Genomic DNA, 17,551 nt, shown 5'->3' on the forward strand with positions numbered 1-17,551 from the left:
GGGCTGTGCTTGTGCATCTCATAGTTGGCCTGCTGTCACCCCATCTAGAGACATGAGCAAGGCACCAGATTGTGTGATGGGATCGTAAGGGACCTGTGTGTACTCCTGCTGTTCAGTTATCGACTGCTAGTCATAAAAGTGAAGATGCACGTCTACTATTTATGGTACTTAATGTCCATTGTAAAGCTACAGTTTTAAATCAGATTTATAAGTACCACCTAACTCATGAAGATATTTTTAAAATGGACAAGAAATTAACAGACCCCTCAATCCTTCTGCCACATTTTTCAGTTCTAGGCTCAGTGGGATAGACTTGATGTGGGCAGCTCAGTGCTTTGGGAAGATGTGGAGTATGTGCTGGAAGGGGAATGCTATCATCTGGAATATCTGCTTCTCCCTGTTCTGCAGGGCTCTGTTATGCAAAACTGACAGCAAGCGTTGAAGCGCTGTTGAAAGGGCAAAGCTTTCAGGTTTATTTTCAAGTCTGCTATTAAACAAATCTAGGTGTTATTCCATCGGGGACTAAGTTTAATTTGATAGTTCTTTTAAAATAAACTCAGCTTAAGTTAAATTTTTCTTCCTGGGGTTTTGGTTTCGCTTTTCCATATTCTCCAAGTACAGGTGATACTGTAGTATGTTAAGGACCTCTACAACATACATGCTACTTTGAGTCTTAATTCTTAATCCTGCCGCATGACCGTGGAAGTTTACCACTGCTAGGCTGCAGGTTAGCCCTTTTTCTAGGAGAATTTGTGCACAAGTTGCAAATAGAGATTTGGAAATGCTTGTCATTTAATACAGGGAGTTGGAGAGCAGATGACCATAACATGATTATTTCTCAATGAGCTGCGTGGTGAGTTCTAGAAGTAATACTGTCCTGTTATAGTTAATGCGATTTGTATTGGGCTGTGACTAATGGAATAAATTAGGACAACAGCAGATGGTTCTCCCTGGGGGAGCTGCTCAGCAAGAGTGAACTAGGTCACTCAACAATCTGTGGTGTCTTCCACCTCCAAAACAGCTTTGTGCTGGGGGACATGGGGGAATCCATCGCTTGCACTTGCAGAGGTGTGCTTAATGCGTTGAAGTATAGTGGTGTGGTATGCATCTGCTGAAATGGAGCTGTTTTTGCATACCTAGACCTGAATTTTTATATTTAAATGACACTATGGAGAACTGAAAATACCTACTTAGGGTTCCATACTATAATTAAAGTTCATCAGTTGTTGTATTTTAGAAATAAAATTATATCACAGCTCTGTAATAATTTAAAAGCTCTTCAGATTGGTGAATTACAGGCAATATGGGATGCAAAAGGGGAAAATATGACTGGAACAGATTGCAGGAGCTTACGTTAATATCCAAGAATCTCCTCTTAAGTCTTCTATTGTTAGTTTCTCTGAAAGCTGATGGTGGTTCCTTTTAGATTGGTACAGTAAGGCTTCAGTAGAGTTCCGAGGAGACTCAAGTGGTTCAGATACTGTGGTGTGAGCATGGTAGACGCTTTTGCTTTCCAGGATAGCACCCCGCTGTAGGTTACATAGTATGATAGATGAAGATGCTCTGCTTCTGCTTTCATAAAAATGAATTGAAGAGAGCAAAACAAGGGATCCTAGCTCTTTAGGCTAGTGATTAAGCTTCAGAGAGGGAAATAATCAGTACATCTGTGGTACGTAGTTTCAATTAAGTCTTCACTGAGTATGTGTGCTTTCTTAATGGCTTTCCAGAGGTGATTAACTACATTGGCTGCATATACGTGCACTGAATGAGGCACCAGGCAGTCTCTGAAGTGCCAGTGTTGGAGACAGTTACTTCTACATTTTAGGTCTTATTCTAACAAGTATTTCACTGAAAGTAATTCCACTGACAAGTGTGTGGATGCTTCAAGCTGTAGCTCACCTGTGACAGTAAACTCTGAGGGAATGGTGGTCTGATTTATTGTCTCTGCTACAACTGTAAGTGACTTAAATGGATGATTAAATTTAACATTTTATGGATGATTTTGTATCGTACTCAAATACACATACTAGGAAACCACGTACAAGTATACATACACGGGAGAAGTTATTTTGCTTCACTTTTGGCAGGAAGATTTCTCTTGTGGTCTCCAGGGTGTGCTTTGACCCTGAAATAATGCAAGCACTGCTAAAATGAACAGACTCAGAGTACTTCATTCACTTTGCCTGTGTCCATGTGCCGGTGAGCTAGTTCTGCACTGCTGGAGGATTGAGACCATCAATCCTCTTGTGATGGACTCAGGCAACTTGCACGAAAGCTGCCGCAGCTTTCTGTGAACTCTCCACCCTTCTCCATGGAAGCCCACTTGGTTATCGTGCTGTACACCTGCAAGCTGCATGAAGTAGGAATGGAGGAAGCTCTGGTGGCTGTGAAGTCCTGACTTACTGTGGAAAATGTAAATTGTGGTCGAGATAATAGCCCAATAATTATATTCAGACCCAGGATTTTTCCGTAGCTATATTTCCTCACAATAAAATATTAATATTCAAGCCTGACTTTTGACAGGTGATGTGTGTTGCCTTAGTGAAAACAAAGGAGACTATGATGTCTTGAGGGCATCTTTAAACTATTTGCTGAGCTGAAACTCACACTAGGGATTCTGTGCATTTATGTGTGGGGTTTTGCATATTGTTCTTCTGATGACAATGAAGGTTATGTACCTGCTTATGCTGCAAGTGTCTGTTTGCTGGTAATGCAGTAAATTCTTACCATGGAAACATTTTATAGTTTTCCTTCTTGCCCTAAAGTCAATTTAACTTCTCTGTAAAGTCCCCAGGCTTCATCAGAAGTCACTTATAAGTTCTTCACGTATTAGAAAACAGGATTCCATGTGCCTGAAGAAAATAGGCAGAAGGAACAAGCTTCCGCAGGGACAGAAAATAGTTGCTGCTTTGGGTTTGAAGAGGGGCATGGAGAGGCGATGTTTCCTGGTTTACATGTGGTTTCTCCCTCTTGAAAGACGTCTGAGGCATCTCACAACCATCTGCCTCTTGCTGATTTAAGAAATGTCATTAATTTGATTCCCCCCCCCGCCCCCGCTCCTGCAAGGTGTAATACCAAATGTGCTGAAGAGGGTTAAAGAGCATTGTTGGTGCTATGTAAAAGGGATTGCAGGGTCTTTCTCATTAAAGTTAAGTCTTCCCCTTTTGTAATAGGGACATGTATCTCCAACTAATCAATTCCTGTTTGCATTGTCAGTTATGTATTCTCATTAACCTCGTTAGATGGTACAGGAAAATCAGTAAGGTTGAGTTTGTAGCCAACTGAAAGGCAGGAGTCATTTCTCTCATTCTCATGCAGAGTGTCAGAAATGTTTCGGGGTTTGTCTGATCCTTTCATATTTGAATTAGAGATTAATTTTTATGGGTTGCTTAATTGTTTTGAGGTACTTTTAATAGCCTGTAATTTAAAAGCAAAAATCTGCTTCAACCCAGGTAAACTTATTTAACTCTCAAACTAATAACTGATAGCTTTAATTTTCTTTTTCCTTATATATGTAGAATTTCAGTGTGGTCCTCTCAATGTACACAAGTGCAGAATGGCTTATGCCAGGGGAACTGCAGAGACATAGCGCTGTCACTGCAAATAAGGGCTTAGTAGCTAATACAGGAAAACAGTTTTCAAAAACCATTGACTACCACCTGCCTAAAGTTGTCATCCTAATTTTAAAATAACATTTATTATTACAGCCAGGACTATAAGACCTAAGTTAAATCAGGATGTTTGCAATAATCTCACTGTCACACATATATCCTTCTGACTTTCTTTGTAGCTGAATATGTCCCTTGTGTAATATAAAAGAACACTTGGTTTTGGAAAGTCTGTCAAATGTATTACGATCCAAGGGCAGTTTTCCTTACTGTGAGATGCTCTGTTGTGCGTTTTTCTTTGAGATATTTTTCTCTAAAGTGTGGGTGGGAAGGAGTTTGTCTTTCTGGGGTATCCTGTTTACGTTGGAACTTCCTCCACAGCAGTAGTCACTTAACAACTCTTAACCATGGTCTACAGATTGGTCTACAAATTTGCGCAGAGAAGTTGTGGATGCCCCATCATTGGAAGAGTTCAAAGTCATGTTGGACGGGGCTTTTAGCAACCTGAGCTATGGAAGAGGTCCCTGCTCATGGCAGGGGGGGGTTGGACAGGATGATCGTTAAAGGTTCCTTCTAACCCAAACCATTCTATGGTTCTATGAAATAAAAAAGGAATATTTAATAAAACTTGGCCCAATACTTGCGGAGAATTAGTAGCAAACACTTAGAATCTATGGTAGTGCTTGACATGTAGCACATTGTAAACCTACACCAACTCATCCTGCGCTCGTGTCTTCAAATGCCACGTGTTGCTGGACGCTGCTTTTCTGAAGAACTTTACCTTGAGATGGGAAACCTCGAAATGCACTGTAATCAGAAAACAAAACCCACCACATTCGAAATTGAGTTTAAAGTAGAAAGGCAGTTCAGTCTTACCTGAAAGATGCAAGAATGAACTGACTTTTTGAGTAGAGCAGAAAAGTGTGTGTCTTACAGGACTTTATTATATGGTGTAAGTAGGGGCAGCTTACATGATAATTGCCTTACAGCTTTCTCGGTGTGATTCAGAATCTAGCAAGGAGTATTGCCACCTGCTAAGCTTAGCATTCCTGAGCAAATCATGTGCAACTGTGCGACAAGAACCTTCTAGGGATTTTTTTCCCCTCCCTCAGAGTATAAATGCAAAGCTGCAGGTTTTTGTGGGAGCTCCTTTAGACTGACTAGAAGCCTGCAACAGATGAGGTAGTAGCCTGGTGGTCAAGATGCTTGCTGCTGATGTGGGATGCAGAGACTTGAGTAGCTGCTCAGCCTAATTCTAGGCTGGAGAACTTGAGCTCCAGGTTCTTACCTTCCAGAAGAGTGAAGAAATTATCAAGTCATTACCTTTTAAGAGACAGAAGCCTTCCCATTTTGACTTAAAGTTGTCCACAGACTAGAGCTTTTCTGGCCTGTTTTACTCTGACTTGTAGTTTTTGTAGGAAGCAGAACTTCAGAATTGTTCAACTTCTCCCTGTGGTTAAGTTTTGGGTTGCTTTATACAAAATTATAGACTTTTTTTCTTTCAATTATGCTGTATCCCAGTACTAGGAATCTTGAAGTTCTTAGTATTTGGGTTAAGCCATGCCAGAATGAAAACTTGTGTATTCCTATGCAATATTTTCCTAGTTTGAACTCATGATCTTCCATCCTACCAGCCCAACCGCACTTGGAGTGTTCTGCACTTTGTCTCTGTGGGTTTTTGCTAAAGGAGAGCATAAAGCTTTCTTTGTAAAGCTTTCTCTTTCATTTACTAGGAGGGATGATGCTTTTAAGCCCCATTTGGACCTCTGCTTCTAGGCTTGAAATAGCTGTCTGACAAAATCTACTCTAGATTTTCCTTGTGACATTATTAGGTCACTAAATCCTAACTCTGAGATAAAACTTCTGAGGAGCTATGTCCCCAGTCTCTATAAATTGAATTATGGTGGCAGATACTTCAGATAAATAGGTTTATCATCTTAAAATAAGCCAAGAAGAAAACCATTATCTTTCAGTCAGATTTCTTGGTATGTTTTTCTTATATATGGAAGGGACTTCTTTAAAAACTTCCATAGAGAGCTATTGCTATTAAAGCAAACCGTTTTATGCATCTCTCTTGCTTCAGTGTAGCACATGGGAATAAAATGAGGATTACTGAAAATGAACACCCAACACCAGCTAATGTCTTCAGAAGCTTAGAGATGGATCAGGGCTTTTCACCAACAGTTTTATATTGGGATGGCAGCATGTGTTGGAGCCCATGGTCTAAATAAGCTGCTCCTTGAATGCCCCTGCACATGAAATTGTACTACAGTTTCTTTTCTTGCAGGTCTGAGATCCTGGTTTGTGATTGTGCTGACACTCTTCCCTCTTGTCTGCTCTTGCAGAACAGCTGGGTGCTGCAAATAGATGGGGATTTCCTGGGCTTTTAAACAACCCGTATACAAAATATCAGGAAGGTAGTGCATTATTTAGACACCTTCATGGTATTCTCCATCAGTATGCCTCCTGTTATCCTATTATCTCAGAGGACTGCTATCATTAGGAGGAATATTTTAAGTGCCCTGTAAAGGAATAACTTAATGAACCAAGGGTTAGCACCAAGAGATGTGTACTAAGCACAAGAAGATATTAACTGCTGTTAAAACACTCACTTCTGAGGTGCATGCATCCAGCACATGGTAACACATGATGCTTTTTTAATTATTTTTTTTCCTTCCTCATTTTGGTCTCGCTTGTATACCAGTTATGCTGTTATCTAGTCTTCTTTCGTAGCTGCCGAGGTTAGATGGGATGATAACTGGTCAGCTGCTACTGAAAAAGCAATCTGTAATGCAAGGGTGCCCGGCTCTGTTTTGGTAGAACTCTTCAGATCTCTCTGTAATAGCTATTTGAATGCCAAACAGACAGTAAATAAGGGGTTACAAGCTTGAAGAGCTCAGTCTAGTCAGCCAAAAAAACAAACAAAATGAGAAATAGCAGGAAGCATGTACCTGTGTATTGAAGTGCAGGTTTTTTTCATGCCTGGTGGTAGGGCACCTGGCAAAGTTGTTCTGGGTTCCAAATGTGAAGGTGTAAAGAGGTGGCGGGCGCTGTCCTGACCCACACATCCACGACGGTGAAAGAACCCCCAAGTGTCCAGACGGTTCATGTTATATACTTTCAGCTTCTCATGAAGATGGAGACTTCTGAGCAATTCAGAACCGGAGGCTGCAGCAGCGTAGGTGAGCTGCCTCTGCTCTCTGTCGAGGTCGTCTCCTGAGCACCTGCTTGGCACGCTTCTTTTTCCATAAGGAAGTACTTCATGACTCCAGTATGGGAGCCTTGGCTTGGAGCCAGTCTTGGCAGAGGCTGTCTCGTGTGTATCCTCTGAAGATTCAGGGCACGGTGTAAGGCTGAAGCTCCATCTCCTGGAGAAGTCCAGGAAACTGTTACTGCCTAGAGAACCCAACCGGTGGTTTTATGGAGAGCATCTTCCAACATCTGTCAGCAATACCTGAAGCCACTGGAGAGAAGTAAGCATTGACCTAGTACTGTTCTCCAGCACTGGAGGTGTGACTCCAGCTCTTGACTTTTCACAGCATCCTGGAAAGCGTGCTATTCAACCAGCTGGGAGTTGGGCAGGCTGTCCTGTGACAGCACTGTCAGGAGATGTGGTCATTCAGCCTCAGTTCTGTTTCTCAGTGGTTTGGATGGCTATATTTTGGCTGCAGAGGGAACTTGGAGCTTTCAGTTGGTAATTGATGTCCTTGCTTCAGCTGGTAATTTTATGTTCTTTTCTTGCTTTATATCTAACCAACAACCAGCTCTTGTGCTCAAAAGTGATTCATATCTTCTTTAGCACCTAACTGGGCAGCTGCGGTTGCGCTCTTGAGGAGCTGCAATACAGCTTGCCATATAGCGTTTTTTCAGTGAGAAGGCAAAGAAAGTGTTAGGGTTTCTTGGATCATTTCATTGATCCACTCTTCAGTGCAAACCCACAAGTATTGGTATAATTACAGCTGAGGAAGAAGCAAGAGAACAAACGGTCAGGGTCTGAGTGAGAGCACTGTCCAGGAACATCTACCATAGGACTACACCTTTTGGGCCAGTTTCTTTGATTTAAGCTTCATTGTTCAGTTCAGACTCAACGTTTGTTTTGAATGTATTTCTGAGGACTTGGATACATATCAGAGTGCCTTTGGGAGAAATGTGTTTGGAAGAACAGCACAAAGAGCCATACGGGACTGGCGAACCACTTGGTCATCGTGTTTATGCAGAGCAGCAGGTACAAAGGTTGTGAAATGAGGTTTCACATCAAACCAGTGTGGAGGATAACTGCCCGCTGCCTTGAACTCCGGTGGTTTCTGGGGCCAGAAATAACAAGAGATCCTTGGTGTTTAACAACAGTGTTAGTGCTTTAAAAAATCTGCTACTGCTTAGTGTTACTCTGGTGTTGAATAATTATTTTGAAGTCTGCTTTAGAGAATTCTGGTATTTGCACCACCTGCAAAATGGAATTTAAATCTTCAGTTGACCTGCAGTGCATGACAATGCCTCTGGATAGACCTTTTGTCGAAAGCAGCTCAGGGGATCTTGTGCTAAGGAGGAATTACGAGTCTGGCAGCGCTGTAATTGAGGTTAATCACGTAACTGACAACCATCTACAGAATCAAACTGGATGTATTGGGAAAAACATTTTATAATACTGTGACTTACCAATGGGAATTACTGTATGACTTGAATACTGCAGAACTGTGCATTGAACTGTCCTCTGTGTAGCTAAAACTGATAGATTGGGTGGTTTCTCTCTGCATGGGTAAACTGGGTGTTTCAGCAGAGCATGGATAACTTAATATTTTGTCCTGCTTGTTGGACTGAAAAGAAAAACCAGTTAAATTTAAAATCGCAAGTAAACTTGATTTTTAAACTAAAATTAGTGTAATAAGCTTTTAGTCTTGCAGGAGTTTAGTGTTGTGGCTTTCTTTAAACCCGTGTCAGTGGAGAACAGAAAATTTTAGTTAACCCTGAAATAAATGTTGAGTATGATAAATTGACATTATGGCAATTCTAAATACTTCACTTATTTGTTTTCTCAGATGGAGCTGAAGAAGAAAAAATGGAAACTGAGACAGATGGGCAGCAGTCTGAGAAGGTAAGCTTAGCTCAGTACACTCGTTCTGAAAACATAGTTCTGACACTTATGAACCTGAATTACTATGTTCTAAAATGCCTGATAAGAAAAGTGGACGGTAGTGTGGCGGTCAGCGTGTGCATCCATAGGGAACAGTTTTCATTCTCCACAGTGCTTCATTTTGTTATGAGTGATTTAATCTCAAACCATACAGAGACATTTCGTTTGCTGGGCAAAGAGAATGAGGTATCTCTGTTTCCTAGTGCTGAGGAAAAAAGGTTGGGACTGGGAGGAAATGTAAACTGGGTGATACCAAATGAATTAGAGGCTTAAGCAGCAGAAGGGCATTGGTGTGTTATGGTTCGTGACTGGTCACGGTCTAAAGCAAGCATCACTTTGAAGTCTTGCCGTAGAAATTGCCTTCCCAAAGTTGAACACAGCTTTCAGTTCTGACAAGATGAGAGAGGTCAGGGCTTTCCGAGAAATGGGTGAGTTGGCTTACTCGCAGTATTTGGCAGCCATTTGTGAGTGGGGTGTGTGGCGCTGAACAGACAACCTGAATGAAGCTATTGCACCAGCTGCGTCGCAGCTCTCCAGCGACAATGCGAGTTACATATATATATTCGGTCTGCATGATCACATGTGGCTTGGCAGATGTGGGAGGTTGACATCTGGCTGACTAAAGGAAGGTGGCCATAGCTGAGCTGGTCAATCAAAGTCCTCTTTGGAAGAAGTCTAGGTTAAGTCTTAGTTATAGGTGTGTGTATTGTATTCTTTTGATGCTAGGTATGATGCATCCTGCTCATAAAGATCAGGTATTTATAAATTAATTTTTCGACCTGTTGATAACGCCTACAAGAATGCAGTTGTTTGGGGCTTTTTCATATCCCCGTGCCTGCACACACAATACCTCTTTTCAGATAGTCTACAATAATGGCACTGGCTCTGATTGTTTCAGAACTGAACTAGAATTAAACTAATATCCTGGAATTAGAACATCACCTTGCTAAATAAATGGTGGTGGGCACTTACTGAGTCTGCAGCAACAGGCGGTATTTCTGTGTTGCCTGCTTCGTCAAATGAATGCGATACAACTAACGTAATGGTTGCTGTGTGTAGACTTGATGTTAGGTCTTGCTCTGTTTTCAGATGGTTGTTTTTGCTGCCTTCCTGATATATCTACCTAAGCATACCTGACTATTTAAGTGTAGAAGACTTCTTGGTCAGCACTTGAAAAGATGCATTGTTCTGTAGAGCAGAATAAATCAGAAATGTATAGGTCAATTTGGAGTATTTCCAAGGTGAATATGATACTTCCAGTCTTAAGCATGAAGATGCTGCTATTTCTTTAATACTGTGTTAAGGCACCTAGATTTTAACCAGAAATATTTATATTCCGTTTTGCAAACATTGCTCTCTTCCACCAATTCCTGGACAGAAGCACCCTCCTGTAATGCGTAATTCAGTTGTAGCATTTATTGCCACAGGATGCTCTTGTGACCATGAGTTCTGCAGAATTTGGAGCTGTGTGGAGAGGTGGATACTGTATAAATTGTTAACATGACAGACACTGGAAAGGGTGTAAAACTTATGCACAAACTACTGGAATAAATGGGGGTAGCATGGGGGGCAGAACATGTTCTTCTCTGTCACCTTAGTTTAGGATTTCTTGTACCTTCTGATGAACCCAGGTTGGCCTGGGTTACTGAGTTTCATAGACTTTGTCCAGTATAGCTTCTTCAGATTTCAGTTACGATTGTCAAAATGGGCTTACGTAGCAGTGAACCTGTAAAATCTAATCTTTTCCTTTCTGACAGTGAATTAATTTGAAAGCTATAAACGAAGTTAACAGTGAATGTCTTCTATAGCTCTTGTTCATCAATCTTTCATCCCATTTAGGTTGAAAACAAAGCAGAGAGTGAAATTGAGGAAAGCGATAAAGTACAAGAGGGAGAAAATGAGAGAAATCCAGAAAAAGAGCAAGATAGTGAAGTGGCTGCAGACACCAAGCCAGGTAATGGTTCCCAGCTGTTCCTCAAGCTGTGTTAGCTTTAATAGTCTTCCTCTGAAGTGGTTGGAATAGACTATAAACTCAACTGTGGCAGAAATATTTCCTCTTGCACATCAGGCTGCTTCATGGTTCAGTAGTAAATATTCTAGTTTAATTTCACTGCAAAGCTTAGGCACTGAATTCTTTCTTGAACTCATTTTAGACCTCAGAAAGCTCAGCTGTCATTGTGTAGTGACTGGTGAAGAAATTGCAGTAGCAAAGTGCATGTAGGTCATATAAACTATTTTCTTTTGCCTGAATTGCACACCATTTGATGATTTTTGATGCAAAGAAATGGGACTGCTTACTTCTACCCTTATAAGTTAATATGTTAGCTCAGTTTCCCTGTGAAGTGATGCAGACCCTTTATTTTGACAGGCTAAGGAGTACTGGGTTTTTTTCTACATAAGAGATTGTTATTTTTATTTATTTTTGACACATTCCCCTTGTATCACCTGGATATATTGTGGGGTTTTTTTCCTGGAACTTACATTTAGTGTTTTGGCACCGGGTAAAGCATGTTTGAACTTACATACAAGAGTAGATATAATAATGGAGCTGATTGGGAAATGCGGCTGAAATTGTTCTGATGAGAGTGAGCTGATGGTAGAAGATGAATTGACAGGATGGAAACTAAAAGCATTTAAAGTTGCCCTATTTGTTGGATCAGATCCTCTTAGACCAGAATTGTTCCCCTGTCAGCGTTTGGACGAGGAGCAGTGCTATAACGTAGGAATGTGACAGTGTGTGGATGAATTAATTTGTTTGACTAATAGCAGTGTACGTAGTGTAGTTCCTGTCCCGATGCGATACTGTTAACAAGAGGAGAATGCAAGTAACAGACTTGGCGGTAAATCTCTTCCAGAAGAAAAGGAGGCAGAAGAGAACAAGGAGAACGTTGATGCAATCAAAGACAAAGAAAACGAGGCTGGGAAGAAGAAAGTGGAACATGAAATCTCGGAAGGAAACGTAGCTACAGCTGCAGCTGCTGCCCTTGCCTCAGCTGCCACCAAAGCAAAGGTTTGTTTTGTACAAATATCCATTGGCTTGCTTTCCAGTTTGCATTAGAACTCTTCTTAAAACGGTCCTTTGTTCCAGATCTGTGCAGTTTCACGTTCTGATCTCTAATACCTTGAAGGAGCACAAGTGCCTTCTTCAGTTTCTTCTGCTTGAACTCCTAAGTGAAATAGTGTACAATTTTAATTTGGGGAACTACTTTTATGATTATGAAGCTGATGAACATCCCTAAGAAATAGCCCCAAAATGTGTTTGTCAATTTTTGGAAGGACTTTTCTCTGCTCAGTAGATCTGGCTGTAATGCTGAGGGCTTAGGTGTAGGTGGGGAAACCCTCGTGTTGCCTTTTTTTGCTGTGCCACCGGCTGTTCTCTGGACTTCACGCAAACCTTCTGTTTTTGGACTCTTTGTCTATAAAAACAACGCAATGTTCGATTCTAGTATTACAAATTTTTATAGACAACTGATTTTTGTTGTTGTTAAGAGGTACTGTGTGTCTGTTGAAAGCACATTCTGGTCTTTCTATCATTAAACTGTTTGTAGTCTCTTAGTGACATGTTTGAATCCATGTCCTATCTAATAGCTTTTCTTTACCCTATAATTATTAATTGCAAGTTGTCTTTAATTTTCTTTTTGCAAGAACCAGACTTCCTTCTCTCCTTTCAGAATATCTTCTTCAAAATCCATTTCTCCTTACATAGTTTTTGGATTCAAGTCGTAGTTTGGGTTTCTTAATCACTCTTGGATTCAGTGCCAAGTTGCATGTCACCTACTTTATAGATACCAAAAGCAAAGCACGGATGGTGTTTATTTCCTGATGGATTTCCAGGACGTAATAGTGCACCTAATGAGGTGTTGCATGTACTGACTTTTCCAGTCAGATCTTTGACTCTTATAACTTCAGACTTTTTTTTCCAACAGCATCATATACACTGACGATAGTGCGGTGATAGGTGTTGTCATGATGATAGTCTCTCCTTTATGAACCCAGGGGATTTGAGGATATTTGTAGTTATTACCTTTCAAGCCAGGTTCTAAAATCACAAGCTGCATGAGTTCAGTGTCGCTTAGTGTCACAGCTAGGCACCCTAGCTGTGTGGAGTCCCGCTTTGCAGGCGAACTTCAGGTTCATTATTTCGGTGAATTGCAGAGTCCTAACTGGCTCCCTTGTGCATCACTTCACCTGTCTGCATGTGAACGTGTGGTGCTGCAAGCACCAAGCTCTTTTACCAGAGTAACTTACTACCACTTCATCAGACTTACAGATAGTTTCAGCCAAGTTGAAAAATACCAAAACCCTGCATATATATATAAGGAGGCATGAAGTTTAATCTCTATTTTTATGGAAGGCTGCTTGCTCCAAATAAAGATGATCTGCTTTCCTTCCTTGGGTGTTGACAAGTGCTAGAGGGAGATGGGACTTGGCTAATGGCAGTTTTCATTATGGTAATGGTAATATTCTAGAAGAATTTTAGCCTTATATTACAGGAAGTAATATAATTGGGATGTTCACACTTCAGCGTAGAATTCAAGTTCAACAGGGATTTCTCTTTCCACTTGCACTTAAAAACCCAGACAGGGCTTTCAGTGAGCTGTATCTTGTCTGAGAGTAATTCAGCTCTTCATAATGAACTCAAGACCTCGTTGTGTGAAGAGCTGTTACAAAGCTGTTTTCCTTACAATTTTATATCAGAGGAGTATTGCAGTTGACTTCTAAGGAGAAACAGGGGTTAAAGGCAGGCACTTGAAGTGGTTTTTCTGGGATTTTGGTAGGTTTTTTCCTTTTGCGGTAAGTAGCTTCACCAATAAGTTGTCTTATATGAGAAATAGTATGCAGTGACTGTGTACATTTTGGGGTGAGACACTGTATTACTACATATAGAATAGAGCAACAATTTTAAACGTGTTTTTACAGGTTACGGCTTCTGTACAAACAATATTAGAATTTAAATCCCTTTTTGCTCATTTTCTTCTCAGATACTTATAACAATATAAGCTATTTTTTCCTTTCTGTGCATAAGTAGCACATGATAGAAAATGTCCCCTCTCCTGCTGATTGCTGTTAGCTGTTGTCCAGTTGTGATCAATCATCGTGCCCCTGGACTCGGCCCCGGTGAGGCCGCACCTCGAATCCTGTGTTCAGAGTTGGGCCCCTCACTCCAAGAAGGACGTTGAGGTGCTGGAGCGTGTCCAGAGAAGGGCGACGGAGCTGGGGAGGGGTCTGGAGCACAAGTCTGATGGGGAGCGGCCGAGGGAACTGGGGGTGTTCAGTCTGGAGAAGAGGAGGCTGAGGGGAGCCCTCATCGCTCTCTGCAACTGCCTGAAAGGGGGTTGTGGTGAGGTGGGGGTTGGTCTCTTCTCCCAAGTAACCAGCGACAGGACGAGAGGAAACGGCCTCAAGTTGCGCCGGGGGAGGGTTAGATTGGGTGTTGGGGGAAATTTCTGTACTGAGAGAGTGGTCAGGCATTGGCACAGGCTGCCCGGGGAGGTGATGGAGTCACCGTCCCTGGAGGTGTTCAAAAAAACGTGTGGATGTGGAGCTTCAGGACATGGTTTAGGGAACATGGTGGCGCTGGATTAATGGTTGGACTTGATGATCTTGAGGGTCCTTTCCAGCCTTGGTGATTCTGTGATACTTTTCTCTGCCTGTTGCAATTTCAGTGAACCTGTTGCATGTGGATGAGAAGAGTTCAGCACAGTATTCCAGTGAGTTGGTGCTAGGATGCTATCCATTTTCCAGAAGTCTCCTGTGGTCTAGCTTTACAGTTGTCTGTACCAGTTGTCACACTCGTGCTCCTGCTGTGATGAGCTAATTTCACAACTAAAGCTAGGTTTAAGAAGAGCAGGGGATGGGCTAGATTCTGTGAAACTGCCTGTAATGTGTGTGTTAGCTGAGTAGCTGGCCTTGTGATGCCTCCTAAGGTTATCAGTATTCACCCAGAGATACAATTTCGGAGTCATCACTGTGGCATCGGGCAGGAGCCCAGGTGCAGAGGCACTAGTCGCTGTACTTGTGTTTAGGGCTCCCATGTTTAAGTAGCAAACCAAAGCGTCGTTCTGTACCCGCCCTCAGCCAGAGGCCAGATAGACCTTGCTTAGTGATGCTCAGGTCGTTGAATCGCTGTGTCCCAGGACAATGTCACATGCTGTCGTCTTTGCTTATTTATGACTTGTTAAGGTGGATGCAGTGATATGTTTATAAGGCAAGTTAAGTCACTATTAATTTTGTCTTAATTTTTTTTTGTCAGTAGCAGAGTTAGTAATGACTTGTTCTTTGTCCCCATGAAAGCGCTGGGTAATGTCAGGCTAAGGAGCAGTCTCTTTGGGTCTCTTCAGGAAAAAACTTTAATGGTGATTTCCTTTTTAATGTGTATTTTGAGACCTGTCTTTTACCTAATCATGTACCTTGCTGATTTTTTGTTAATCGTATTTCATTGTTAAAATTGCACCCATCAGGCAAGGCAAAATGACTGTCAGAAGGCTGTGTGTATCAACAAAGGCACTTCTGTCACTCTGACTTTCCATGCAAATGAGTTTGATTTACTGAACAGTATTAATTGATGTTGAATTTTCTAGTTCTGTCAGCCATTCAGTTACTTTATTTCAGATGTGTGCACCACTGGTCAGTATTTAACGGAATACCCTACTGGAACTTCACAGTGGCGTGCTGTTAGATGAACTTGGGTGATCACTCTGGTTCGCTCAGACTGTACCTGATTTAAACTTAGTGAGAGTTGATTCAAACTTAGTGAGAGTCTTGAATGCATGTTGCTGAGATTTACTGGATATATGCTGTATTGCTGGTGGGTTACCAGAGGTGAATGCTGTCAAATGACACAATGTGTTAGTGATGGAAACAATATCATATGTTTTTGAAAAATTCTGTTTATAAATAGGATTACCACGGAGTTTTATGGTGCTCCTTTTCTCTAGCTCATTATTTCTCCCAGTTCTGAGCCAAGGTTTGGGGCACAGCTCGCTAAATATGAGTCTCTGTTTGCAGCTTGAGCTGGAGGAGATCCAGCTTTTTCTTTTTCCTTCCTTCCCCTTGGCCCTCACCTTTCCCTTCTCAAAAGCCAGCCTTCCTTCCCCCTCAACCCTTGGGTGTATCAGTAGGGCTTTGCTTGGACGCTGTGGTTGGGAAACATCCTTTTACTATCAATACAGAAACTTCCAAGCAGTGCACGTGATGGGTGTTTAATTTTGCGTGTATTTTCATTTGAACAGCAAGCTTTTAGCAAACGCTAGTAGAAGGCATCATTAACGTGCCTTTCACACTTGGCAAATGTGAAACGCTTTATAGGCTGTCTCATATATCACATATATATACCCTGTATCATATATGGGTATATGTAAAGGGGGTAAAGCCTTGTAAAGAATCTATTTCCCTTTTTCTGCAGTTCACTTTTGCAGTTTAAATACAGCTTTGCCTTCAGCTTTCTTTTGCAATAGGAATACTATGCAACCTGGTTATGAAAGGAAACTGGAAATTTTTTTTTTAACAGTTGCTTCTAATACCTGTGTAGAGATTTCTCTGCAAGCTCTCCCTAGCCCGAGGTGGAACCGCTGTGCTGAGAAAGCTTATCGTTTAGTGGTGTGGTGCTGCATGTAATGGGAATACGTTTAACGGGATACATAGCTTCTCATTTACTTCAGCAAAAAATATTTCAATGGCAAAGGCATGCAAGAGTCATCTCGCTGGTTTGGAGGTTGTTCCAGGTAAAAGCTTTCCGTGTGTGTTTTGGTGAGAGCTTTTTGGATGACCTGCAGCTGACTCGGTACAACATACCCTTCCTCCCTCATTTGCATTTCCACTGAAAGTGCTCTCTGTTGCAGAGCACTCGCAAGGCTTCCAGGCAAAGCTGGATTGCTTTTGAGTACTGAGCATCCACAATACCTCTTGTATTAGGACTTGACACCTATTTATTTGATTAAAAGCTTAATAATCTTCTAAGGGCTACTGGTTTTGAGCTTAAGATTGATAACCTAATGCCCTGTTTTCTGTCCAGAAGTGGAATAGGGTGGGTAAAGCTAGATGCAGGCGTAGTTGGCTTATTCGTTCCCTTAAAGCACTTTATTTTGTGGAATGCATGTAAAGCAAAAACCTGTGCTTTATCCTCAGCACCTAGCAGCGGTGGAAGAAAGAAAGATCAAGTCCCTGGTCGCCCTTCTGGTGGAAACGCAGATGAAGAAGCTGGAGATAAAACTTCGCCATTTTGAGGAACTGGAAACCATTATGGACAGAGAGAAAGAAGCAGTAAGTAGGGGGGTACTAATCCGAAATTCTGCATTAAATCACTGCAAAGGTCTATGTATGCTAACAGCTGGAAAACTAGCAACTTCAGCTGTTTCTCACCTTCATGCAGGTCTTTCTCCTTCAGCTAGAATTCATAATTACCTCCTACAGTAGTGTTTGAGCCCTGTCCTTTATCCAGCATCTTCTCTTAACCGTAATCAGCAAACTGGTGATATGCTAGATTTGCTTGCTAATGCTTTCTCCTGTCATTTAAGCATGAATGTGGAGTTGGTCCTGAGCCTTTATCTAGGCCTTTACCACATGAGTGATATCTGACTGTGGTGAGTTGACCTTGGCTAGATGCTGGGTGCTCACCAAAGCTGCTCTATCACTGCCCCTCCTCAGCTGGACGGGGGAGAGAAAAAATATAACAAAAACTCGTGGGTCAAGATAAGGATAGGGAGAGATCATTCAGCAGTTATTGTCATGGGCAAAACAGACTCGACTTGGGGAAATGAGTTTAATTTATTGCCAACCAAATCAGAGCAGAGATAATGAGAACTAAACCCAA

General features: G+C 41.6%; 1 protein-coding gene across 1 annotated transcript in view; it reads left to right on the top strand.

Annotated features, from left to right (window-relative positions):
• Positions 1-17,001, top strand: part of SMARCC1 (SWI/SNF related, matrix associated, actin dependent regulator of chromatin, subfamily c, member 1) — a gene marked incomplete at both ends in the record, with an annotated part of 45,792 nt that extends 28,791 nt beyond the window's left edge. Inside the window, 4 exons of the mRNA XM_010283660.1 lie at positions 8,645-8,700; positions 10,579-10,693; positions 11,595-11,749; positions 16,867-17,001. Of these exons, the coding sequence (XP_010281962.1) occupies positions 8,645-8,700; positions 10,579-10,693; positions 11,595-11,749; positions 16,867-17,001 (461 nt within the window). The remainder of the gene's footprint in view (positions 1-8,644; positions 8,701-10,578; positions 10,694-11,594; positions 11,750-16,866) is intronic.
• Positions 17,002-17,551: the final 550 nt, after the last annotated feature.

This window comes from Phaethon lepturus, unplaced genomic scaffold, assembly GCF_000687285.1.
Source record: "Phaethon lepturus isolate BGI_N335 unplaced genomic scaffold, ASM68728v1 scaffold11263, whole genome shotgun sequence".
Classification (NCBI taxonomy): Eukaryota; Metazoa; Chordata; class Aves; order Phaethontiformes; family Phaethontidae; genus Phaethon; species Phaethon lepturus.